The sequence below is a fragment of the Erythrolamprus reginae genome, chromosome 2 (genome assembly GCF_031021105.1).
Source record: "Erythrolamprus reginae isolate rEryReg1 chromosome 2, rEryReg1.hap1, whole genome shotgun sequence".
Taxonomy (NCBI): domain Eukaryota; kingdom Metazoa; phylum Chordata; class Lepidosauria; order Squamata; family Dipsadidae; genus Erythrolamprus; species Erythrolamprus reginae.
Genome location: NC_091951.1, coordinates 328682007 through 328709761, shown reverse-complemented (window position 1 = coordinate 328709761; position 27755 = coordinate 328682007). Strand labels below are relative to the sequence as shown.

Below are 27755 nucleotides of genomic sequence, written 5' to 3'. Positions count from 1 at the left end.
AGGCTGTCTCAGCCAAAAATGGAGGCCGTTTGCTGCAGAAGGCCACTGCAGCCAAAAAATGGAGTCTCAACAATTGATGTCGAGCTGGCCACACCCACCCCAACCATGCTCACCCCTGGCTCCCTGTAGTCAAACACTACCTTGATGCAGCCCTCAATGAAATTAAGTTTGATGCCCCTGCAATAAACAGAAAGCTTAATTATTTCTCCTTCAGACAAGTTTGTTATTGCTCATGTCATGTCCCCTCCCCAATCACAGCATATCTTTTGGTTTGCTTTTTTGTTACATTGCTTATATTTTATTACATCTAATTCAGTGGATTCCTGGCAGCTCACATTATACTATGGGAGTAGTTTGCCCTTGCCTTTTTCCAGGATGATTTTCCGATTTTCCAGTCTTAATTGGAAAATTAAAACTCACTCACTCACATTTCCTGGAAATCTTCCATCTAGCAGGATTAGCTGCTCCTTGGCTTCTTAACTTGGATGAGGCTGCCACTCCTTATGAACAAAAATTCATTGCCTGTGGTCATATCAGGACAACTATATTCTCTGTTGACAATGAATCAGGACACAGGATCTGTATTTAAACCAGAATCCTATTTTTTCATGGGAGGATCCACAGTGCCAAGATACATAATGACTTAGCACATTAAATAAAAAGTATTGTCTTGTTTGAGAGAAGGGAGAGGAGGGAGGGAGGGAGGGAGGCAAGACGGATGGAAAGATGGATGGAGAGATAATCAGCCTGTTTGCAGGGTCCTTCCACTCTAGTGAATCTCCTCTAGACCTTGCAGTTTTGAGGGTTCATCACCTTAAAAAAAATCCTTAAAACTTGAAATGGTATTTTAAATGTTTAAATAACTTTCTTAAAATCACTCTGCCTTGCTCTTTCAGGTCTGCAACAGTGTGTTTAACAGTTGGGATCAGTTCAAGGACCACTTGGTAATACACACAGGTGACAAACCCAACCACTGTACATTATGTGATGTTTGGTTCATGCAAGGCAGTGAACTCCGGAGGCATCTGCAAGATATGCACAACATTTCAGAGCGAATAATATCTGATGATATTCTTCCAGTGGACAGTGATTCGGTGGCGTCCATGACAATTATAGAGCAGGTGGAACAAGTTCATGTCTTGCCCGTAATTCAGGTCCAGGTGGATCCAGCCCAAGTGACTGTAGAACAGGTACATCCAGATTTGATACAGAATAATCAAGAAAAACATGAACAAATAGCAGAGCTACAAGAGCAGGTTGAAATAAGCTACTTAGAGGTTGAACACATTCAGACTGAACAAGGTACTGAAGTACATATGGAAGAGCTGGATATGGAACATGTGAATCAATTGCAAATGGAAGAAGTTCAGGCTCAGCTTATAGAGGAACATGACCTAGAACAGGGAGAGTCAGTGCCCATGGATGAAGAACTGACAGCAAGCACATCTGTTCAGGTGGACGTGGTGGAAGCACATGGAGCAGATCATGAAGAATCTGATGATTTAAAAACTCAGCCAATAATGGCAACGCAAGAGGAAAAGGTGGAGAGCTAAACAATTTTGATTGCATTATATGTGATGGAAAGTTAATACCAAATTATTTTTGTTAAATTACTTGTTTGACTTTTGCCCTACCCACGGGACAGCTCTCTTATATCAGTGCCCTTAGGGAAGTGGACAGGTGGACCAAAGTTAGAATATTTGATTGAACTCCCCTGCTTTATTTCTAGGAAGGAAAAAACCCTTTTGTGTGTGTGTGTGTGTGTTTTCTTAAAATAAAATACCATGGAGCAAAGGCTATTCTGGAGATGAACAGCTTTGTGTGAAGTTTAATTGTAGAGTTTTGCTAGATTATACCGTTTCGTCATTGTGAGAAATTTCTGGAGCAAGTTCTATTTTCCTTTCAGAATATGAGTTTAGTGTTAAAATGGCAATGTTAGTATGGATTATCTATAAATTTGGATAATCTGCTTTTTTAAAAAAGATATTTTTCCTTCTTTCCCATTTAATATTTTGCAGTAGTTGCATTATTTGCTGATGTTCCTAACTTTAAGCACTATTTTCAAGGTCTAGAAAATTATTGGGATGGAGGTAGAGTGTGCTTAGGTTTTGTGAATACAACAAAAAATAAACCTTCGTGCCTTCACACAATAAAGTAATTAAACTTCCACAAAGCTTTTACAATTCTTACAAAGCTAATACAAAAGGCAGTGTACATAGTACTGTATAGTGCTTTGTAATCTTGCTTACAATTGTTCGCTATCAGGGTTTTTTTCTGCATTAAAATAAACTTGGATGGGAGAAAATGGATTGAATACTGGCAATTTTAAGGGCCAAAAATACTGGGAAAATGCAGCTGTGTCTGTAACAAGATATGAGTTGGCTAATAGGTTGCACTGGCATCACCAGATTTTTATTTTTTAGGAAAAAAAGGTACATTTTATATTTAAAGGAAAAAACATTAAAAATACAAAGTAAATGTGTCTACGCAATGCATCAGGCTACTGTTTCATTATTTAAACTTTATGACCCATGATTGAAAGATCTTGTGCTTAAAAGGTTTGAAAAAAAATCCAAAGCCATAAGTATGAGTGTTTTTAACTGTGGATTTACAGACATAGGAGTGTAAATATTTTAATCAGTATTATTGGACAATAAAACAGTACCTATCATAAGCATTCAGTCAATGCAGTGCTATTTTCTTTGGGGATGCATATATATCGAGATATAATAATAAAGTTAAAATTAAGAATTACATTTAAAAGAAACTAAAAGGCCTATTAACATGCACACATACCCATTCCAATAAACCTATTATACATTCATTGAATCTAATGACCCCAGGCTTGGCGGCATAGATGAGTCTTTAGACTCTTATGGAAGGCGAGGAGGGTGGGGACAACACAAATCTCGGGGGAGTTGATTCCAGAGGGCTAGGGGGCCCCCACAGAGAAGGCTCTTCCCCTAGGTCCCGCATTGTCTAGTTGACAGGACCTGTAGAAGGCTGACTGGGACCTAACCGGTTGCTGAGATTCATGCAGCAGGAGGTGGTCCATAACTAATCTGGTCCCATGCCATCTAGGGCTTTATAAGTCATAACCAACACTTTGAATGGAGTCCGGAAACCAATTGGCAGCCAGTGCAGACCATGGAGTGTTGGAGAGATATGGACACGTCTGGGAAATCCCATGACTGCTCACGCAGCTGCATTCTGGACAGTTTGTAGCTCCTGCATACTCTTCAAAGGTATCTCCATGTAGAGAGCATTGCAGTAGTCAAACCTCGAGGTGATAAGGGCATGAGTGACTGTGAGCAATGACTCACTGTCCAAATAGGGCCACAAATGGCACACCAGATGAACCTGGGCAAACACCCCCCTCGTCACAGCCGACAAATGATGTTCTAGGATCAACTGTGGGTTGAGGAGGACATCCAAGTTGCAGACCCTCTCTGAGAGGGTCAGAAGTCGTCCCCCCCTGGGTAATGGACGGACGGATGGAAGTGTCCTTGCAAGGCAGAACCCGCAGCCACTCTGTCTTGTCAGGGTTAAGCTTGAGTTTGTTAGCACCCATCCAAACCCCAAACAGCCTCCAGACAACAGCACATTACTTCCACTGCTTCACTGAGTGGACATGGGATGGAAATGTATAGCTGTGTATCATCAGCATACTGATGGTAACTCGCCCCATGCCTTCAGATGATCTCACTCTAACAAAATGAAATTCAGTGGTGAAAAAAGTAAGGTTCTACATTTAGGCAAGAAAACCAAAATGCACCAGCACAGTAATAGGTGGTACATCACTCAATAGTAACGAAGAGGGATATTGAAGTCCTGTTGGACAATTATTTAAATATGAGCCATCAGTATGCTACAGCTGCCAAAAAAGCCAACACAGTTCTAGGCTGCATTAACAGAGGGATAGAATCAAAATCACGTAAAGTGTTAATACCACTTCTTAATGCCTTGGTAAGGCCACACTTGGAATATTGCATCTAGTTTGGTTGCTCTGCTGTAAAAAAAATGATGGGACTCTAGAAAGACTGCAGAGAAGAGTGACAAAGATGATTAGGGGACTGGAGGCTAAAACACAGAAAATGGTTGCTTGAACGTGAAATGTCTAGTTTGATGAAAAGAAGGACCAGAAGTGACATGATAGCAGTGTTCTGGTATCTCAGGGGCTGCCACAAAGAACAGGGACTCAAGCTATTCTCCAAAGTACCTGAGGGTAGGACAAGGAGCAATGGGTGGAAACTAATCAAGGAGAGTGTTCTGTGTTAGCAAAAACTTCAGAAGAGAAGGATTTAGGGGTAGTGATTTCTGACAGTCTCAAAATGGGTGAGCAGTGTGGTCGGGCAGTAGGAAAGGCAAGTAGGATGCTTGGCTGCATAGCTAGAGGTATAAAAAGCAGGAAGAGGGAGATTGTGATCCCCTTATATAGAGCGCTGGTGAGACCACATTTGGAGTACTGTGTTCAGTTCTGGAGACCTCACCTACAAAAAGATATTGACAAAATTGAACGGGTCCAAAGACGGGCTACAAGAATGGTGGAAGGTCTTGAGTATAAAACGTATCAGGAAAGACTTCATGAACTCAATCTGTATAGTCTGGAAGACAGAAGGAAAAGGGGGGACATGATCGAAACATTTAAATATGTTAAAGGGTTTAATAGGGTTCAGGAGGGAAGTGTTTTTAACAGGAAAGTGAACACAAGAACAAGGGGACACAATCTGAAGTTAGTTGGGGGAAAGATCAAAGGCAACATGAGAAAATATTATTTTACTGAAAGAGTAGTAGATCCTTGGAACAAACTTCCAGCAGACGTGGTTGGTAAATCCACAGTAACCGAATTTAAACATGCCTGGGATAAACATATATCCATTGTAAGATAAAATACAGGAAATAGTAAAAGGGCAGACTAGATGGACCATGAGGTCTTTTTCTGTCGTCAGTCTTCTATGTTTCTATGAGAGAAGCAACCTAGAACTGAGGAGAAATTTCCTGACAGAACAATTAATAAGCGGAACAACTTGCCTCCAGAAGTTGTAAATGCTCCAACACTGGAAGTTTTAAAGAAAATGTTGGATAACCATTTGTCTGAAATTGTAGGGTTTCCTGCCTAAGCAGGGGGTTGGATTAGAAGACCTCCAAGGTCCCTTCAACTGTTATTCTATTCAGAAGAAGCCCACAAGGGCTATGGTGCTGCCACTGGCAAATCCTTTCACTATGGAAGCACTGGTGTCTTTGACACAGAAATATTAGTTCAGTGGCCACATTTTCTTGGAAAAAATAAAAGAGAAATTTAAATAGGATAAATCTGAAAGATTCATAGGAATGTTTTAAAAATTCTCACTTTTGGCCCAAGCTACCTTAGTAAGGTACTTGATCAATCCAAGGTAGCTCATGCCTCCTATTTGTTGTCCTAGGGAGGCATGAGTATTAAATAAACTATCTTGGATTGATCAAGTATACATCATTATAAAAAAAAGAGGATAAAAATCTGTTCATCATACATCACACAGAACTAAGTACGGTAAGTTACAAAATTAAATGGTGGTGAGTCGGGGCTGTGGAGAACATGAGAGTCACAAAAGAACTATTTCATGTAAATTGATTTCCATTCGTTACCAAGCTAAGCCTCATATTAATCTTTTTTTTTTAATAAACCACAGTTAGCATCTTGGAGTCAGGTCATCACTATAGGTTTCCAAGCCAACTTCTGACAATATAAATGAGGAAAGCTGAATTTGCTTAAGACCACATGATTCACTTAACTGCAGTGATTCAATGTGGCAAAAATATCATAAAATCAGGTGGAACTTACTTAACAACCAAGCAACAGGAACCAGAAATCCTGGTACAAGGACTTTTACTTGCAATGCATCTCTGCTAATGGTTTTCTGCAGAATTGTAATAATTGGTTTGGTTGGAAAGAGCAAATAAGGCACTGTCAGTTCTGCTCATGATACATGATGGCTCCTCTTATGTTTTTGAATACAAGGGGCACCAACACCGGATACCCTAGGTTGGAGAAAAAAATAGGTCACCATTCGATTCTTGACCGCTCCCTATGGAACCAAAGTTAGCTGGTTTGAAGAGAGAGGGGATTGCAATTCTTCCTGCTCTATGATGCAGGGGGCTATTAACAGGCAGCCTGCTCCACGTCTTTAAAATATCTCTCTCTCTCTCCCATTTCTGTCTGTCTCTGTCTGTCTCTGTCTCTCTCTCTCTCTCTATCATCTATCATCTCTCTCTCTAACTCTCTCTAATTATCTCTGTCTCTGTCTCTCTAATCTATCTCTCCCTCTCTGTGTCTGTCTCTCTATCTATCTCTGTCTCTCTCTGTCTGTCTCTCTAATCTATCTTTCTCTCTGTTGCTCTTTATATATATATAATCTCTCGCTTTGTCTCTGTTTCTATTTGTCTGCTCTATCTCTCTGTTTCTCTGTCCATCCATCTATCTCGTTTTTAATTAAATAGAGCGGGCTGCCTGCCTGTCGTTAACCTCCAGCGTCACAGCCAGAACCGCAACCGTCCCTCTCTTCAACCAGCTACCTAACTTTGGTGTCCCGGGGATCAGGCAGGGATCGAAGGGGCCCCGTAGGCAGAAACGCCACCGCCCGCTCTTCAACCAGCCGCCCGTTAATTCGCGGGGCCTGGCTCCACGTGGCCGGACGCCTCCCGGCTCTCCCGACCTGAGGCGCTCTCCTTTTCCTCAGGCGCGCCTCACGGCAGGCGCGCGCAAAGCTGTCGGCGGGGCCGCCCAGGCCGGAGGCGGCTTCTCCGAACTGCGGGCGGCGGGTGAGACTAGAGCTGCTCTTCGTTGCCGGGTCAGCGAGGCCAGCGGGGACCGGGCGGTTCTTAGGAGGCGAGGAAGTTAAGTTGGAGTTCAGCCGGGCGCACGCGAACCGTCTGGAAGGACTGAAGGCTCCGGCGGTGGCCTCGGGGTCCCTTCCCCGCCTTCTCCTCACCTCCACGAATAAGTAATTATTATCCATACTTTTGGTTCCTTCGTTATTAATTCTTCTTCCATATGAATAAAAATTATTATACAGTATATTCTTTTTTATTTTTTATATATTACATTATATACATTATATATTATATACATTAAAAACAATATAATCTTGTTTTTCATGTATACTGCTCAAAAAAATAAAGGGACCACGCAAATAACACATCCTAGATCTGAATGAATGTAATATTCTCGTTGAATACTTTGTTCTGTACAAAGATGTGAGGGGCCTGCATAATCGCACCATTGTGCCTACCGTCCCTGTCCTATTGTATTCTATCATTAATTTTTATCATTACTTATCTAATGTTTTATGTGTACCAATTACCATCCTATAATTGTTTGACAAATAAATAAATAAAGTAAAATAAAAATGTGAAATTGATTGTCAATCAGTGTTGCTTCCTAAGTGGACAGTTTGATTTCACAGAAGTTTGATTTACTTGTAGTTATATTGTGTTGTTTAAGTGTTCCCTTTATTTTTTTTGAGCAGTGTATATAATTCTATTATAATATATTCAGAGGTACCTCTCAAGGCTTGTGAAAACCTGCCATGTAGGGGATGGGGAAGTGAAGCTTCCCAAGGCTGTTTGCCCTCTTTCCTCTGATATATTTTAAGCCAAAGGTGCTATTGTTTATTATGCCTCTTATTTGGCATCAAAACAATAAACAAGGAAACTATTCTTGGGAATTAAGGCTCAGGCGGTAACTGCCCTATTTGCCTTGACGGGGCAACTAAGGATAATACAGAGCTGTATCCTCCTAATATGTAAATATAGACACTCATGTCTGTATCATCCTCACAGGTGTGCCTACAGGAAACATAAGAAGCTGCTTGTGGATGCATGTATTTTTGGGATACCTGAATTTTTTTTAACATGGTTGAACAAGTGTTTAAAGGTGTGTTTGTCTTAACTAGGTTCTGAATTTCTATTCCTACAAAAATTTTCTGTTATTATTACACTTCATTTTTGGATCCAGGTTAGTATGATTAGTAATATTATTTTTCACTTGTAAGAGTGTGTTTGTCTTAACTAGGTTCTGAAATTCTGTTCCTGCAAAAATTTTCTATTATTATTACAATTCATTTTTGATCCAGGTTAGTATGATTAGTAATGTTATTTTTTCATTTGTAATATTAGTTTTAGATTAGATCCTGTGCTGTAGAGTTTTTTGGGAATGTAAAATTCCTTTGAATATTCAATGTAATAATCTTTATAAACACCCAAGAGGAATCCACGTATGGAAACCAAATTCTGGGAACTTCACAGGTGATGCTTTAAAATAAGTCCATCATTATTGCAAAAAGAAATATTTCCTTGAGAGGGGAAAGTGTTGGAAAATGAAATATGTGCAATTATGTTTTGTACTATGTATAAAGATAGTTTGCACTATCAATATTAGTAACTGTAAAACAGATAAATCTAGGCGCAGTAGAATGCGTTATTGATAAATTGTATCCTGTTCAACAACTAGAATCAACTAGATCAGTTTTCAGTTCCAATAATGTCCAGACAGGTTTGATTTATCCATTCAGAAGACATCAAGTTGGAGAAGACTGTCCTAGGTTATTGATTGACTTGATCAGTAAGAGCCATCAAGTTGATTCTTAGCAATCATATTCTCTCTAAAATATTATCTAAAATTGGCCTTTTAGATCTCTCAGTGGTATCTGAGGTTAGTTGGGAGAAAGATCAGAAGCAACGTGAGAAAATATTTTATTGAAAGAGTAGTAGATGCTTGGAACAAACTTCCAGTAGACGTGGTTGGTAAATCCACAGTAACTGAATTTAAACATGCCTGGGATAAACATATATCCATCCTAAGATAAAATACAGGAAATAGTATAAGGGCAGACTAGATGGACCATGAGGTCTTTTTCTGCCGTCAATCTTCTATGTTTCTAAGTTTCTATCTTGGTTGCTCTCATAATCATATCTAATCTGCCCCAGTAGTATCAGATTAAAACAGTTCCTGGATATTGGATTCATTTGCCTCATTTTGAATTTATTTCTGTTTCATAAGGGAAAGAACTCTCGCCATTAATGCTGCATGAATGGAAGTATTTTGAACTTATTTCTTCATGAAAAAGCTGTTTCAGGCTTGCCCTAAATGCATTCTCAATCATTCACCTTGTCCTTGTTGGATGCATACTTGAATTCATCTGCATTATGTAAATCCCTCTAGTAATTTGTTGTCAAATTGCCTTACTGAGGTTGAGGGTTTTTCAACTTCAATAACTTTAAAATTGTGGACTTAAAAACCCCAGAATTCCCCAGCCAGAATTCCCCATGCTAGCTGGCTGATTCTGGAAGTCTATAGTCTAATGTCTTAAAGATGCTGAGATTGAGAAACCCTCGCTTTGCAGACAGGAGTTATAATGGACAGCCCATTTCCTAAAAAAGATGGGTTTATTTGCTATTCAGCTTCCCGAGAATAAAAAAACCCTATAATATATAAAAAGTATTTATAAGGTTTCTTTGATAACCTATGATTGACAGTTACAGTAACACCCACCTCTGTCGTCAGGCATGGGGGAACTAAGATATTATTTCCCCCTAGGCTTCTACAATTTATGTATGGTATGTTTGTATGTATGATTGGTTTTAAAATAAGGGGTTTTAGCTGTTTTAGTATTGGATTGCCGCATGTTGTTTTTACCATTGTTGTTAGCCGCCCCGAGTCTACGGAGAGGGGCGGCATACAAATCAAATCAATCAATCAATCAATCAATCAATCAATCAACAGATACAGTAACGCAGTTCGCAAATGCTCCTCCTCCTATGGGGTGTGCATAAGTGCACCAGAGTGCCTTCTGTCCCCTGTCCTAATGTTTTTCTTTTACTAGTATCATGTATATACCGTAAATATTATTATATCTTTGTATACCACTAATATGTTCTTCACAAAACAAACAAATAAATAAAATAAATATTACATTAAAATAGATTTGTTCCAAGAGGTTTAATGAGGATACATTTTTCTGTTTGTTGTCCTGACAACTATGACTCCACTGAGACGTTGATTAATTCAGAATTAGCTCATGAGTAGAAATTCAATTTCAGAATTAGCTCATCAGTAGCAAGAAGTAGGAAATAATATCTTGGATCAGTGGCCTGGGATTAACTCAAAGGAACCCATTTCCAAAATACTGGGGCGCTGGATGCATTCTGAGGTCACATTGTTCTTAATAGAAGATGCTGGAAATGGTTGTTCGTCATCAAGAAGAGTTAGTATTGATTGTTTCCTTGGTTTTTTTTCCTCAGTTGCAAAAATCTGAGTGACCATTAGATGCAGCAAACAGTCAGAAATTCCTATTAAAAAAAAGAAGATACTGCTGACCAAATGGGTTCTTACATTATGCTTTGAAAGAAGAGACTCCTCATTTGAGATTAATTGCCTGCAATGGTGTACAAGATGTCCCAAAGGTGCTTTGCCAAGAGGCAACTGAACTCTCTGGTTTTTCTGATGTTTTGCTTCTCATCCAAGAAACATCTTCAGCTATGACTGGATGGTGGGGAATGGCAGAAGAATCATCCAATCAGAGCTGAAGAAGCTTCTTGGATGAAAAGCAAAACACCTTCAAGAGAATCTCCATAGACATTTAGGTGTACAAGATGGAATATTTATTTGAAGAGTTAGAATCTCTATCTCTTTTTCTTGAAAGACTAAGCAAAGTCACTGGCTTTAAACATTCTTAAGACCCATCAAGTGGGTGGAATCCTGGTTTAGCTGAATTCGTTAGCTGAACAAAGCTTTTAACAGATTTTTACCTGGTTCCACCTAAATGCATTGCGAGAAAAGAATGTCTGCGAATCGAACCTTATTCTTATCATAGTGAATTACGATTTGGTGTGATATTCCAACTGTCTCAGTACATAATCCAGGAAAAAATACTAGATCCGCAATATCATAAGGAATGGTCTTTTGCTCCTGTAAATTTGCTTGCAATTTTCTCTTGCCATCTTTTTTTTTATTATTATTATTATTATTATTATTATTATTATTATTATTATTATTATTATTATTAATTAGATTTGTATGCCACCCCTCTCCGAAGACTCGGGGCGGCTCACAACACTAATAAGAAACAGTGTAAAAATGGGACAATCTAATAATAAAAAATATATAAAAACCCCAACAATTAAAAACCATACAGCATATACATACCAAACATGAAATATAAAAAGCCTGGGGGAGATATCTTAGTTCCCCCATGCCTGGCGATACAGGTGGGTCTTGAGTAACTTGTGAAAGGCAAGGAGGGTGGGGGCCATTCTAATCTCCAGGGGGAGTTGGTTCCAGAGGGCCGGGGCCGCCACAGAGAAGGCTCTTCCTCTGGGGCCCGCCAAATGACATTGTTTGGTCGACGGGACCCAGAGAAGGCCAACTCTGTGGGACCTAATCAGCCGCTGGGATTTGTGCGGTAGAAGGTGGTTCCGGAGGTATTCTGGTCCAATGCCATGTAGGGCTTTAAAGGTCATTACCAACACTTTGAATTGTGTCCAGAAACTGATCGGCAGCCAGTGCAGACCACGGAGTGTTGTAGAAACGTGGGCGAATCTGGGAAGCCCCACTATAGCTCTTGCAGCCACATTCTGCACGATCTGAAGTTTCCGAACACTTTTCAAAGGTAGCCCCATAGAGAGAGCGTTGCAGTAATCGAATCTCGAGGTGATGAGGGCATGAGCGACTGTGAGCAATGACTCCCTGTCCAAATAGGGCCACAACTGGTGCACCAGCAAACTTTGGGCAAACGCCCTCCCCACCACAGCCGAAAGATGATGTTCCAATGTTAGCTGTGGATCAAGGAGGACGCTCAAGTTGCAAACCCTCTCTGAGGGGGTCAATAATTCCACCCCCCCAGGGTAATGGACGGACAGATGGAATTGTCCTTGGGAGGCAAAACCCACAGCCACTCCGTCTTGTCTGGATTGAGTTTGAACCTCCAGGCACCGGCACATCACTTCATCATAACTGGGACGATCAACTTAACTCTTCATAAGTCTCTTTTCCTTCAAAAATAGCTGCCAAAGCAATGAAGGAGTCAATTGACTGTGTGCACTGAAAAATTCCATGCTCTCCAAATCTGTTGGTTACTCATAGAACATAAGAAGAGCCATGCTCAATCGGGCCAAAGCCCATCCAGTTCAGCATTCTGTGTGACACAGAGACCCATCAATTGTACATGGGGATCTTGAGCAGGAGGAGAAGGCAAAACCCTCCCTTTCCCTTGACCCCCAACAAATGGTACACAAGGGAATCCTGCCTGCCTCAACCAACACAGAGGCGGCACTTGGACATCCATTTCAATAACCACCGATACACTTGGCATCCATTGGAACTTTGGGAAAACTTGCACTGAGGCAGGGCCTCAAACTCAAATTGTCATGCAGTTTATTAGATTATATGATTTTCCAGAACTACATAACCTGTGTTTCTTTTGCTGTTGTTTACAGTTGTTAATAATGTAAGCAAACCAGAATCTCATGGAGTTGGTCAGCTTCTAAATTGCAAAATGAATGTAAACAAATACATTTAAAGGAGCTGCTGTGATTTCTGGAGGCAAGCATTGGGCGAAAGGTAAGACAAATCCAGAATGGATTAGTGAGTGAAAGAAATGTCACGAGAAGTGTATGGTCATGGATATAAAAATAGCTTTGGCTCTTTTGAATCTTGGGATCCAGAATACAGTATTAGCTTGCAGACTCTCTTGGGCTTTAAATAATGGATAATAGTAATCTCAGAATTCCTACTGTGGTCTGGATTCTCAATATGGAACATTTCCTTGGCATTCTGAAGCTAGAGGAGATTGCTTTTCTGTGAGATCCTGGGATCTGCATTGTTCAAATGTTGAGCTTTGATATAAATGGGCAAGGTACATAGTTTGGTGCTAATTGAAATTGGCATGGGCTAAAAAGAGCATGGGTATTGTCTCTATTCAGTGGAAATATATCTAGCAAAAATTTTCCTTCCCTGTATGACCATTCAGTTAAAAGCTGCAAGAGCCTTTTCTCTAATTCTAGTAGAGCAAGCTTTCTCTATTCATTATACTGTAGTCTTGCATTTCAGGGAACTAAACTTATAAATATCAGAAAGCAAACTCTTTTTCAAAGAAATATCCAGGGTTAAAAGAGAGACCATGTGCAATTCTTAGCTTTCATATTTGGCTGTTGTAGTAGGCACACAGCTGCAGTAGTGGTTTCTTGTGACAACAACAATGTCTCAAAACTTACCTTACTTTTTAAAAAAAATTACTTTTCTCTTTGGTGACATCTTTTAGTTCTTCTTTCCTTTGGGCTAAAATATTATAAAATAGAAATTGGAGCTTGGTTGATGAGCGTGATAAGCCTTGCACTTGATTGAAGTAAATTAGGGTGAGGAGAAGTGGAATGAATGGTAATAGTTCAGTGTTAAGTGAGATGTTGCATGGCACATGGTTGTTTAATGTATTAATGGGTAAATGTACAATGAATGGTTGTTATGAAATTAGAGATGGGATACTTGACAATACGAATGTTCAGGTACTTTGTTGTGCAGATTTTATTGTACTGCTCACTGAAAACCCAGATTACTTGCAGTAAAATGTTCCAAAGGTTGTATGATGGAGCTGGTTGCTTAGGTCTGGAAATTAATATATTAAAGAGCAAGATAATTGTGTTTGAAAAAGAAAGTTTCAAGTCAGATACAGTACAAATGACAAAAGTTGAGTTGGTTTGTAAATTCTGCAGATTGGTAGCATATTTATTAAAGAAGGGGAAATATTAACATACACAAATACTCCTAGAAAAGGATCTTACTATAATAAAGGACTGTAAGGAAATATTGAAAAGAGTGAAAATGACTATTATAAGAGATCTCCTCTCTTCCATTTTACCTTTGGTAGAGTACTGGCAAAGGTACTTCAAAGAACAAGTGAAAACGTGGGCCAAGGAAAAGGTTAATTTAAAATATTTCCTATTCATTAGAATCCCACTTGAAAGGACTGTGTACTTTGTATTTCAAAGAGGTGGGAGAACAGTTGGCTAGTGTAACCAAAGTAAAAAAATACAAACATGAGAGAATCAGAGGAGGCTGCAGCTGTGTGGTTTTTTTAATCTCAAGCTGCTGCAGCTTTTAAGAAATGAGCACCATATTAATAACTTTATTTAAATAAATAGAGTCTGTATTCTTTCATGTTTTTGTATGCCTTGAAAACAAAGCAGTAGCTCTTTTTGAAGCCTAACTTAACATCAGATTTTAATTGAACTGTACAACTGGAGTTAGATTTTACCCTATTTCCCAGGATTTGATCCTTAAACATTACATTGAGTTTAAAACTTACAAATATCCTTAGATGAAATATGTGCATTAGAAGGGAGCAGGAAAGAAAACAGAACGTTGAAAACTCTAAAGCAGGGCTGTCAAACTTCCAGCTTGCTGGCCGGATGTGTCACACCCTGGACATGCCCACTGCCAGTTTAGCAAAGGAGGAAAAAAAATCCCGATACATTATGTGATGCCACTGTGATGCTGTGAATTTGACACCCTTCACTAAAGGATTTAACTATATTACATTACACTACACTACACTACACTACACTACACTAATTTGACTTCTACGCCGCCCAATCTCGAAGGACTCAGGGCAGCTTACAACAGTATAAATTACAAAACAATAAAAAGAAGTCAAATATAAATCTAAACTGTAAAACATTAATTAAAAGCCCTAATAAGCTAACCCATTAATATGCATACATAACTTTCATACAGTTTGGCCATGATAGTTGTTGAGCATGGCCCCCAGGCCTGCCGACAAAGCCAGGTCTTTGTGGCTTTACGAAAAGCCAATAGAGTGGGAGCAGTACGGACATCGGTGGTGAGTTGATTCCATGGAACTGAGGTGGCCATAGAGAAGACCCTCCCCCGCGGCTCCACCAACCTGCATTGCTTAGACAACGTGGAGGAGGCGAGCTCTGTGTGCTCTTATAGATCTCTGGGAAGTATACGGCAAGAGACGGTCCCGTAAATAGTCTGGCCCTGAGCCATATAAGGCTTTATAGGTGATAACCAACACATGGAATTGTGCCCGGAGACTAATAGGAAGCCAGTGCAGCTAGTCATCTTGTTAATTTATATTATTACTATTATATAGTTAAAGCGTCAGGCTATAAACCAGGAAACTTATGAATTCTAATCCTGCCCTAGGCATGAAGTCAATAGAGTGAACTTGAGGCCAGCCCTTCTCTGTTATCCCTTGGAAGGAAGCAATGGCAATTACTTCTGAAATCTGACTAATAAAATTGCAAGGACTAGTCCAGACAGTCTCCAGGAGTTGAAATTGACTTGAAGGTATGTACATACTCCAAAATTATTATTACAGTGTATACAAGACTTTTCTGCAGTGTTCCATAATCCACTGTCCTCTCTGTTGGCAAAGAAATATGGGAGTTGAAGGCCATCATGATTATAAAATATCTTAAGGGGAAGACATTGCTGCTTCATTTTTTTCCCTAGGGGGCTGCTCTGAAATTCATGCGTCTTCAAAAGAATACAGAAATCATTCAGCTAACAGTTAAAGTTAAACATACCCTGCTGTAAATTACATCTCTTTGAGTTAAAAGCAGTGAAATGGATATAACTGCAGCAGGCTGCTTAAAACCTTGGCAGCTTCACCTAGAGATTAAAAGCTTGTCAAAGAAATACCATTAAAGTAGAAGGTTGGTAATGGCAGTGCAAGTTACATCAAGGAATTTGCTTGAAATTGCTATTTTTCTTCAGCTGCATTTTTCACAGTGCAGTTAAAAACTGGATGAGATGTGGGCTCACTTTATATAGTGAAGGATAGAAAACCCCTCCAGAAATTTGAGGTGCTTTAACAAATTAAGATGCATTTTAAGATACAGAAGAACCAATATGGTGCTAATGGTCTCCTTGGATGAGTCACTATGGCTTGTTTTCCTAAGCTAAAAAGGTACTATCTTTGTTTTGAACTCAGGAAAATGCATCTGTTCCGAAATATACATGTTTCTAGTGGTATCCACAGCAAATTAAAGTAAAATAGAGTTCAATTTAGCATACCGTATTTTTCAGAGTATAAGACACATCTTTTTCTTCCCTAAAAGAGGCTGATATTTGGATGTGTCTTATACTCTGAATGTAGCTTTTTTTGAAGCTTTTCCCCCCAGCTCTAACTAGGTGTAATGATCTTCCCAGCTCTTACCTTTGCAGTGGTCCAGCTATGAGGAGATGAAGGCATAATGACTATCAAAGTCTCATGATGCAGGAACAGATAAAATTGGTACACTGTAAAGGTCTACAAAGTCCCTTTCAGTTATAGCTCCTACCTGCTGTTTAAGCAAGAGTTGTGAGTCGGAGGCAATGCCTAGACTGCATACCAGTCTCAAAAAATTAGTTTGTTATTATTATTATTATTATTATTATTATTATTATTATTATTATTATTATTAATTAGATTTGTATGCCACCCCTCTCCGCAGACTCGGGGCGGCTCATAGCAATAATAAAAACAATATACAGTAACAAATCTAATATTTTTTAAAAAAATAGTCCCATCGAAACCGAAAAGTAGGAAATCTCTAGCTCTAGGGATCCCTGATATCTATAGCCACTTGATCAGACTGAACCTGAATGTATTCCTGTTCATCCAACTCACACAACTTTCAGATATAGAATTGGCTAGATTGGGGTTGAAACATACAGCTTGGGTATCATCAGTTTTTGATGATACCCAAGCTAAGCAGCAAGTGACTGCAGCCATGGCTTCATGTGAATGTTAAACAGAAAGGGAGAAAGCATTGAACCAGAGCCAGCCTACAAGTAACGGGTCAGAGTGCACTATCTCTCTTCTTATCAACACTGTTTGCACAGTGTAGGAAAAAAGCATTCAGTGGTAACACTTGGCCAAACAGTAATTAGAAGAGTGAGAACAGATGTCCTACAGGCCTGCACGAGAGCCCAGTGCATCCCTGGTAGTTGGCTAGAAATCAAGACTGTGACTTCTGGTCCTGCCCTAGGCACAAAGCCTGCTGGGTCACCTTAGGCAGGTCACTTTCTGACATCCCTAGAAATCTGGCCAATGAAACTGCTGGGACTAGTCCAGGCAATTGCCAGGAGTCAAAACTGACCTGAAGATGTGTGCCACACATACATACAGAGGCCTGCAGCAGGGGTGGGTTCTAACTTACCTCGCTGCTGGTTCGCTTCTTCCCATACCGTGCAGTGCTGAAAATTCGCAAAAAGTTCTCCCCCCCCCCCCCAAAAAAAAAGCCAAAACCAAGATGACAGTGCATGCACAGTGCTGGAAACTTGGGTTCTGCACATACACAGAAGAAAACAATCAGCAAAAAATTAAAAATATTTTTCCCCAAAAAATTATATTTTTCCAAAAAAAAAAGATGGTGGAATCCATGGGCTATCACTGACAGAACCATCTCCGTGAGATCACTAACAGTTTGCTACTAGTTCTATAGAAGCGGTGCAAACCAGGAGGAACCCACTTCTGGCCTTCAAGTCAAATGGGCAAGATATGCTAGGATTGGGTGCTGGCAGAGGTCTATTCCCTCTCCAAGTGCCCAGAGAAAGGAAAATATTTTGTCTGCTCTGGACTGCCAAAGCCTCTTTAAGCGCCACCAAAAGGCTCCTCTGTGAGCCCAGAAAAGCCCAAGATGGCCGGGATTAAAGGAGGAATGGCAGGAAACTGACCGAGCCTTCGTGCCGCTTTCAAATTTCCTGGGAAATTTTTCCGGGCTCGGGTTCTTAAGTAGAAAATGGTTCTTAAGAAGAGGCAAAAAAAATCTTGAACACCCGGTTCTTATCTAGAAAAGTTCTTAAGTAGAGGTACCGCTGTATTTGGAGAAGTGGGAATATGAAAGCAAGTCATCTTCTAAACTGAAGAGGGTTGAAATGACAGCCCTTTCTTTGATATTTCACTAGCCTTTTATGTGACTTCATTGGTAAAATACATTTTGTTTATTCCTTCCCTCAGCCTCTTATGTGCTTAAAGTCTTCCTAGCATCCTCTGGTGTCATCCCTTTTCCCTGCTGCAGCCACAATGAAAGGAACACAAGTGACATTTTGACAGCAGAACTTTGCAAGAATGCCTAAGCATTTCCAGGCTGGAGCAGAAACATTGCTGACCAAAGGGTATAATAGTGAATATTGCAGCGTTCAGTTCTTGGGCTGAGATCTGACTCAGGAGAAGAAGAACCTCCACTCATCACCCCTCTTTGATGTGATCGGCTATTCTAAGGGATTAGAATGGATACAGAATCATCAGCCCTGGATTTGTGTGAATGGTTGGAATCTTGAAACCTGAATGCTCAGAAATATTAAATTGGGTGCATCACCATTCCCTGCTTAGGAGATAATGAGTTTGTAGCTTTGATCTTTCATTAAACCTGCATGTCACGAGCACTACTATTTTCCTTGGCAGTTAAAAATGGCTAATGAACATTGGAGGAAATGAATCTACTTTATTGACTTTAATGGAAAGAAACTTGCCATATCTTGCTACCACAGAATTGTCATATAAACTCAATACTCAACTGATCTTGAACTCATGGCTGCTTCTGCAGTTGCACATTCTTTTTTAAGATTTCCCTGGAATCAATTTATTATATCCCATGGATATGTGTCTTTCCCTGGACCATGACCATGGTCCACTGCAATGGAGATCCAGGGAGCCACAGTAATGCTAGGTGGAATCATAAAGATAACACCGGGAACCATACTAACAAAGTTTTGAACACAGAAGATGACCCGGGCAATCAACACCAACTGGCCCCATTTGAGAAACTTATTCTAGATATGTCCCAGAGTGAAAAAATGGTAAAAGAATTAACTCTGGGCAAGAGGGTTGGGTTTTACAGCATCAGAGGTAAAATTGGATGTGGGAACTTTTCCCAAGTGAAGCTTGGAATACACACTCTGACAAAAGGTAAGAACAATTCAGTGAGTGGAACTTGAGCTATGGAGGGTTCATGTATTGTAGACCACCGGGTGTGTGTGTGTGTGTGTCAAACTTGCTGAATCACATTGCCATCATGTGACACTTTACAATGTTTTTTTCCACTCGCGAAGCAGCAGTGGGCGTGACCTGCGCATGACGCATCCGATCCACGGGCCACCAGTTTGACACCCCTAATGTAGATAAAAGAGAAAACACAACACAATGTTGTGTGGAAAAGTCCTGTGTTATGTTTCTCCCATATGTGTACTGAAAAGATATGTCTTGAAAGCAGTAATTCAGACTGTTTCATCCCAATTAATGCAAAAGCTGAAAGATTATGCATTTATTGGCTGTCCTTTCGTGCAGACTCCTGAAGTAGACCTCTGCTAATATAATCTCTCTTCCAGTTTTCCAGTGCATATTATTTGTCTGATCAGTGTATTTAATTAAGAAGGCCAAAAATGTGGGCAGTTTTTAGAGTATTTGGAATATGAATGTTTATTTGTGCACAATAACCTGGAATGATCTTTTGAAGCTCTTGTGCTGAATCACTAAATTTCATGCAAGGCAAAGAAATTGTGAATGTTCTTTAATTCACAGGCTTGCAGAGTCTTTATTAACTGGCATCCTACACTTCAATTTTCACATAAATAAGCTTGCCTCTGTTCAGATCTACGTAGGCCATTGTTGGTTGTTGAGCATTTCAGAAGAATCAAAAACTCCAGCTGAAGTAAACTGGAAATATGGGAATAATTTGTAATGGCAGCCCAAATTGTTTGTTTTTTCTTTTGTCCTGTTTCTAATGCAGAAAAATTGGGTAAATCATATATATTTAGACTTTTTTTCAAAGACTTTAGAATAACTTTATTGTCACTTTGAATCTACACTAATCGGCATACATTAAAATGAAATTTCATTGCAAAGGGTCACCCCCTTCAATATACACTACATAAACATGACAAAATAAATACATACATACAAAAGCATGCGTATAACCACATATATTAAGAGAAACAACACAGTCTACTTCGGATATATACATGAACATGGCGAGAAAAAAGAATCTTGCGAGTTTACCAGACGGATGGCATAGGTAACAAAGCTGTTGCAGAATTTGGTAATCCTGCTAGAAATACAACCAGCAATGGATTTTCCTGTTACACAAGCAGGCTTTGATGTTCATGGAGGACTAAATTAGGTTCAAAAGTCTTTGTAATCTCCACTACTAATCTTTGGATATGATAATCATAAGCCCAAAATAGCTAAGTATATCCAGGTGATCAAGGAAGATACCGGTCACATGTGAAGCTTAGTTGCAAAATATCAGCAGTCTGAGGATTGTGCACAAATTGATCAAGGTTACCTACTCAAGGTTACCTACCCAAGGTAAAGATAAAAGTTCCCTTTGCACATACTGCATGTGCTAGTCATTCCTGACTCTAGGGGGTGGTGCTCATCTGCATTACAAAGCCAAAGAGCTAGCACTGTCCGAAGATGTCTTTGTGGTCATTGTTAAGGAGTGTGCAGAATGACCCTTGAATTATCAAGGACATGCACAGAGGAAACGTGGGATTCCAGCAGATATCCATGAGATATGAGTAATTATTCAGTTCATACAAAACAGATACATTAAAATGTATAAAATAGTGTTTACTTTTAGAAATAGCACTGTCAAGTTAAACAGTCCGGTCATACACATTCAGATCAGTCAATATCTCTCAATACAACATATAATATTACAAGCCTGTCTTTGTCTTATATATCAGACATATATTACAGTTTATAAACACAGCAAATTATCTTAGAACACACAGTTTACTACATCAGTCACAGTGAATCAGCAGAAAAGAACAGACAGCAGAGAGAATCATGCTTTCTAGCTTCTTCTTATGACAATCTGTAGTACTTCAATACAAACAAACATTTATTGTTAGCTTGTTTATATTGCAAACCCAACTGTTTTGTACAGAGTATTGACATTCATGTGGCCAGCATGACTAAATACCAAAGGCACATGGAACACTGTTACCTTCCCACCAAAGATGCTCCCTATTTTTCAACTTACATTTTTTACATGCTTTCAAACTGCTAGGTTGGCAGAAGCTGGGACAAGTAACAGGAGCTCACTCCATTATGCGGCATTACGAATTTGAACTGTGAACTGCTGACCTTTCTGAACGAGAAGCTTAGCCGCTGAGTCACTGAATCCCTTCTACTCTGGTTACCTCAAATCATTTTTTTCTATTTTTTTCCCCTTTCTAAGTGGCAAGACATACCTCACATGGTGTTTCAAAATCTCCCTTAGAAGCTTACAATAGTGTTAAATATGTGTTCAGGTTCATGTGAAGTTGATTTAAATTGGATTGTGGTAAAGAGCTTTGAATGAATAATTTGTGATCTCAGCAGACAGAATTCTTCTCAGTTTGTTATTCTTGAATAATGTTTTGTACTACAGTGTTCCCTCGATTTTCGCGGAGGATGCGTTCCGAGACCGCCCGCGAAAGTCGAATTTCCGCGAAGTAGAGATGCGGAAGTAAATACACTATTTTTGGCTATGGACAGTATCACAAGCCTTCCCTTAACACTTTAAACCCCTAAATTACCATTTCCCATTCCCTTAACAACCATTTACTCGCCATTATTACTGGTACTCACCATTAAATAAGACACTTAGTGATCCTGATATTTATAAACAAATTTATTTATTAACAATAATTTTTTTTTTCTGATTTATTTGCAAAAACTATTAGTTTGGCGATGACGTATGATGTCATCGGGTGGGAAAAAACGTGGTATAGAAAAAAACCTGCAAAGTATTTTTTAATTAATATTTTTTGAAAAACCGTGGTATAGCCTATTCGCGAAGTTCGAACCCACGAAAATCAAGGGAACACTGTATTTTTATTTTCTTCGCTAAACGAGTGATTAGTCATTGACATTAACAATGTCATCTTCAAAATGGTATTTTCCAGAAAAAGTAGCCATCAAGATTCTGGATAAAAGTAAATTAGACTACAAAACCCAGAGGCTCCTCTCTTCTGAAATTTCTAGCATGGAGAAGCTGCACCATCCAAACATTATCAGGCTTTATGAGGTCATGGAGACCTTTTCCAAACTGTACCTGGTCATGGAGTATGCCAACGGAGGAGAGCTTTTTGCTAAAATCATAATAGATGGGAAGTTATCGGAAGAAAAGAGCAAGCATGTTTTTGCTCAGATTGTGTCTGCCGTTAAACACATGGTGAGTCCTTTCTGTCTGGGGTTGATGAGTGTGGTAGTTCAGAAGCTCTGGAGGACTTCCGTAGACATTTTGGTGTTTCCAGTGTCTTCACAGTTCTTGGGCTGTTCTTTTCACTAAAAGCAGAGAATGCAAGACAAGGTTTCCCTATCAACAATGATGAAAACTACAGTATACTAACTGTTGGAAAAATTATAATTGCAATTGAAGGCCAGGTATTGTAGTTCTCTACCTTTCAGTCTACTCTTTGAGAAAAAGAGTCTTTAATAAATCTCTGCATCTCAAAACTGTGCATGAGAAGGAAGTACACAGGACACCACAATTTATTTTGTATTTGTTTGTCACAGCATGTTTCAGAATTGCATTTCCCCCCCCTTGGAGGCTCTTTGCTGTGTATATCATAAGATAAAGTCCTGTATTTCCTCCTGTTTAATTATTATAGCTAGATGAAATCTTTTGTTTTATATGGTACATGTACATACATACATACATACATACATACATACATACATACATACATACATACACTACTATCATCTTCCCTGTATTTGTTAATTCCAAATTACAGCCTGTTCCTCAGTTTGAAAGTTCCCAGAGCAAGTTACAAACCCATGTAGATTAACCTATTGCCCTAAGGTATGGCAAACACATTTTCTTTACCTCCTGCTCATACCATTGGCTACTCTTGCAAGTTTCTCCTAATTAAAGGAGTTTCAAAACAGGGTCTGGCTTCCAAATTCAAGGAAGACGACAAGGGGCATGAGTAGTACCTGACACAGCAGCGTCTTCAATGCTAAGCTATATGATTAAGGCAATGGGACAGAAGCCTGCTAGGTGTGATCTAAGATACCGAGTTACATTCCTTAAAGCAACCAAATCATCTCTGCCTACCTCTGCTTCTCTCCATACTGTTTCTGAGCTGATTCCTCCCGTCCTTTCTTCAACCCCACATCCCTTTGAACATCTACTTCCTTGCATCCAAACCTGCATTACTCAGCATACTCAGTACTCTGTAATTCTAATATCTAATTTCCTTGGCCCCGTCATATACCGTAGGTTTTGGAGTATAGACGCCTCTTTTTACCCCCCAAAAAAGGGTGAAAACGTGGGTGCGTCTTATACACCAAATGTAGCCCCACTCAGCCATCCTCACCCTTTGGCCTCTGCCTCCCAGCAATTTAGCTCCTTGCAGCAAACAGTGAAGAGCCTGTTAAGCCAAGCAACTCATTATCAGCTTCCTGACCCTCAGCTGATTTGAGGATGCAGGCCGACCAGCCACCTGCTAATCTGAAAGTGAAACTAAAGCTACAAGGAATCAAATTGCTGGGAGGGAGAGGCAGATTTTTAGTCTCTTGAGTTAATGAGACTGCTGAAACTGGATGTAAGGAAGTAAGTCAAGAACTATAAATATCGTTGCAGTGTTCAAATTATTAGGCTTATATTTTAAAGACTGCTTTATTATTGCTGTAGACAACTTAACAAAATGAAGAAGCTTTTTAAGATAAATGCTTGATCTGAAGAGGCCTAGTGGGTATTGAATCTTATTTAAATAGCAGAGAATAACTATACTTCCAGAAAGCCACATAAATTTTAACAGCGTCTGTACAAATATAGTCTGAAATGTAACTGTGTCCTGTTTTAGTATTAAGATAAGGCAGCTGAGTTAAACCTTGACTTAGCCATATTTGGAGTAAATCTATTTAATTGGGAGGAGTTATTATGACTACATTTAAGAAAACTTTCTGGCATTACTACCGTGTTTCCCCGAAAGTAAGACAGCGTCTTACTTTCTTTTTACCCCCAAAAGCCCCACTACGTCTTACTTTCGGGGTATGTCTTACATTGGAAAAAAATTGAAAGGGTCGCGTTCCCGAAGGCATCTCCCCAGAGTCCAGAAGGGCACGCGTGGAGCCGCAGATGCGTGTCGGGGAAGCGTGTGTCTGGAGGGGAGGAGCCGCTCTGCGCAGTTGGGCAGCCCCACCTGCCTGCCGGAAAGGAGGCGGGCGAAGGAGGGCGCAGCTCCGGCCGCTCACCTCGGAGCCGGTCGGCCTCGCTGGCCGCTTGCAGCCAAGCCTCGGCAGGACTCGGTTGCTGGGACGAGTGCCTTCGCTGCAAGCCGCCGCCCGCTCGGCTCGCTTCGGACCTTCTCTGTGGCGGCCCCGACCCTCTGGAACTAGCTCCCCCCAGATATCAGAGTTGCCCCCACCCTCCTCGCCTTTCGCAAGCTCCTTAAAACCCACCTGTCGTCAGGCATGGGGGAATTGAAATTCACTTCCCACTAGGCTTATAGAATTTATGCATGGTATGCTTGTATGTATGAGTGGTTCTTTAAATTGGGGTTTTTTAGATTATTTTTAATATTAGATTTGTTTACATTGTCTTTTTTATTGTTGTTAGCCGCCCCGAGTCTTCATAGAGGGGCGGCATACAAATCTAATAAGTAAATAAATAGTTATTTGAGCTTGAAAAACTCAGCCTAGGAGAAAAATGTAAGGAAGAAATTGCAATATCCTCAAGGAAGCTTGTAAACAGCCCTGCTGATAATTTTGCACAGAATTCTTAACATACCGGTACTTCTCACTGCTCTGCCTTAATGCTTTTATTAAAATATCTAAATTTGCATTTTTAGCAGAGTTTGAAATCCTAAAAAAGTAATGAATTGCGTATATTAGATTGCCTGCCTTGTCTTCTTACTTATATCTATACTTTTAAATTCTACTCTGCAGCATGAGAACAACATAATTCATCGGGACCTGAAAGCCGAAAACATCTTTTACGCCAGTAACACATGTGTGAAGGTGGGAGATTTTGGATTCAGCACAGTAAGTCAAAGAGAGGAATCCTTGAACACCTTTTGTGGTTCTCCTCCTTATGCTGCTCCGGAACTTTTCAGAGATGAAAATTACATTGGGGTAAATGTGGATATCTGGGCCCTAGGAATCCTCCTGTATTTCATGACCACGGGGTTCATGCCGTTCCAGGGAGACACGGTGGCCAAGCTCAAAAAGTACATTCTTGGTGGAATATTCAGCGTGCCACCATTCCTGTCTGAATCTTGCCAGAGACTGATTTTGGCGATCCTACAGCCAGTTCCGTCAGAACGCTTCTCCATTGATAACATTATGAAAAGTGAATGGATGAACGGTGTGCAGTATCCCAAACCCGTGGAACCCTTTAAGCTGGATCCCAAATTTTTGTCCGAGGACATAGTTCTCCAGAATGAAGAGGCAGAGGTAAAAATCATTTTGAACCATTTGGGAATCACAGAAGAGCACATTCAGAAAAACCACAGGAGAGATTACTACACCTCAGTAACTGGAACTTACAGAATTATTCTTCACCGAGTGCAGAAAAAACGGGCCATGGAAATTGTTCCTCCTGTCAGCCAACCTGAACTCAAGGAAGAAAGGTCCAAGAAAAATCTGGGAACCTATCAGGGCCACAAATATTCATCAAAATTCTGTTTGATTTTGTAAAGCACCTTCCTGGTACATATTTTTTAAATTTTTATCCCACTTTTATTACTTTATAAGTAACTTATGGCAATGAACACGTGCAATACTTCCCTACAACAACAACCCTTTGAGGTGGGTTGGGCAGAGAGAGAATGACTTTTTGGGATCCTTCTGTTTGGTAGCAGTGAAGCCTTGCCCTGAGTATTTTTGTGATTTTGAAAAACTAAAAAGGATGTCTTAAAGCTTCAGTTTCCATTCCCAAAACTTTATGCCAAACCCTACATTATGCCTCCTGTGATTAAATTCCTTTTGTAGGGTATTTTTCAGACTTTAAAATCTATCTAAGGAGAAGATAAAACTCCATTTTTGGAGGAACCTTGCTACATAGAATTGTGTTGAATTTGATGTGATAGATGCAGGCATTAACTGGTTAATGTCCCAAATAAATACAATATTTGCTCTCCTCCCACCACATGTATTAATCTAGAACAGTGATTCTAAACCTTTCCTTGTCTTACCACACTGCCAAAAAAACCCAAACCGATCATTTTAAAAAGTCACTTTTTCTGACATGTCTATAAGTATTCTTTTATTAGTATCATTGTTGACTAACTGCTATAATTGTAAAATAAATTTATCGCCACTTTATTACTTTTATAAGTAATTCATGGCAGCAAACATATTCTACAACAGCCCCGTGAGGTGGATTGGACTGAGAGAGATTGCCCCAAAATCATCCAGCCAGCAGTTTTCATGCCTAAGGCAGGACGAGAATTCACAACTCCTGGTTTGTAGGCCAGTGCCTTAACCACTACACTATACAACTGTACTACCAAACTGTGGTCTCAAAGAGAAGCTAGTTGGAAGCTCTAATCTTATTTCCTATGGTGGGACAAGTCTTTCCTTTACATATGCTCGTCCCTACATCCAGATAATGAATGACAACAGAGATTGAAGCACTATTCTGCATAAATCCTAACGATAACATTAAAAGTAATCCTCAACCTACCACCTTTTCCTTAGTGATCATTCAAAATTACAATGGCAATGAAAAAAGTGATGCATGACTGTTCTTTGCCCTTATGAGTGTTGCAGTATCCTCACAGTCACAGGATCAAAAGTTGATCATTTGGCAGCCAGTATGTATTTATGACACTGCAGCGTCCCTGGGTTATGTGATTGCCATTTCTGACTTCCCCAGGCTGCTTTTGAGAGAAGCCAGATTAGCTCAGCAACCATATGATTCACTTAATAACTGCAGTAATTGTGGCAAAAAATGTCATAAAATGATGCATAACTCAAAGGAGTTTGTTTTAGATCTAGAAATTGTAATCCCAGCTGTTGTTATTTCGAGGATCACCTGTACACTGTATAATAGTGAGACAAAGCTTATTATCTCAAAATCTTTGCAGATTGGTCTTTAAAGCCCGTTGGAAGATTGCTTCAAACCCCATCGGCAGCAAAGGCTCAGGTTGCTTCACCTTAACACTATTGGAGACCAATGGATTTGCTTTGGGCTTGCCTTTCTTTTGAGCACTTTCTGGATTCCAAAAGAAGAGTCAGCAAATTCATTAGTGGTTTCAAAATGCTGCTTTAGGAACTGGTTTAGGTTATTGCACGATTCATAATGATCTTTTTTAAAATACATAATCATGGGGTTGTTTGATAAATTGTGTGTGATCAATACTTTGTCATGCAATATCCCATCCCCCCCCCAAAAAAAACCCCTGCAATAAATGAGACTGCTTGGAGGGCAAGCAGTCACTGTGACTATATCACATATAAGAGAACGGAAAAATGGGCTTCAGATATATGGAACACTTGTTAATGGATTAGAGAACAAAAAAACTTGTAAGTGCTACATATTGCAAAGCTGCAGCAGATCCGGAAACAGGAACAAAAGGCAACTACTGGTGTCAGTGTTGGAAGTCATGGCCTGGCTCACATCTTTCATAATTTTTTTGATTTGAACAATCAGTGGAACAGCTTGCCTCCAATAATGCCAAGGGTATTATTTTTAAATTGGGGCACTCCTGTCGCATTGGATCATCTAATATGCCCAGGCAGATGGACCAGTTCGTGACCGAGAATTAACAAGCA

General features: G+C 39.8%; 2 protein-coding genes across 7 annotated transcripts in view; both read left to right on the top strand.

The window, feature by feature from the left end:
- The window catches only part of ZNF131 (zinc finger protein 131), a 32955-nt gene extending 30274 nt beyond the window's left edge, over positions 1-2681 (top strand). For all 5 annotated transcript variants that reach the window (XM_070743379.1, XM_070743377.1, XM_070743378.1 and 2 more), the window contains one exon: positions 897-2681. In XM_070743379.1, the coding sequence (XP_070599480.1) occupies positions 897-1553 (657 nt within the window). In that variant the 3' untranslated portion in view covers positions 1554-2681. The remainder of the gene's footprint in view (positions 1-896) is intronic.
- A 3940-nt stretch (positions 2682-6621) lies between these two features.
- On the top strand, positions 6622-26124 carry NIM1K (NIM1 serine/threonine protein kinase). Of its 2 annotated transcripts, none has more exons than XM_070736385.1 (6): positions 6622-6980; positions 12472-12595; positions 15200-15343; positions 18000-18950; positions 21935-22203; positions 24927-26124. In XM_070736385.1, exons 4-6 carry the CDS (start codon positions 18662-18664, stop codon positions 25674-25676), a joined length of 1308 nt encoding a protein of 435 aa, XP_070592486.1. In that variant the 5' UTR covers positions 6622-6980; positions 12472-12595; positions 15200-15343; positions 18000-18661; the 3' UTR covers positions 25677-26124. The 2 variants fall into 2 exon arrangements, with proteins under 2 accessions (XP_070592486.1, XP_070592488.1); XM_070736387.1 differs by lacking the exon at positions 6622-6980 and adding an exon at positions 7926-7993.
- Positions 26125-27755: the final 1631 nt, after the last annotated feature.

Bases quoted from the DNA above. Each gene is read 5' to 3' on its own strand.
- NIM1K (XM_070736385.1), top strand. From the start codon at position 18,662: ATGACCATGGTCCACTGCAATGGAGATCCAGGGAGCCACAGTAATGCT. The intron at 18,951-21,934 runs GTAAGAACAATT...GGTATTTTCCAG, and splicing joins AATACACACTCTGACAAAAG to AAAAAGTAGCCATCAAGATT. The intron at 22,204-24,926 runs GTGAGTCCTTTC...TCTACTCTGCAG, and splicing joins TGTCTGCCGTTAAACACATG to CATGAGAACAACATAATTCA.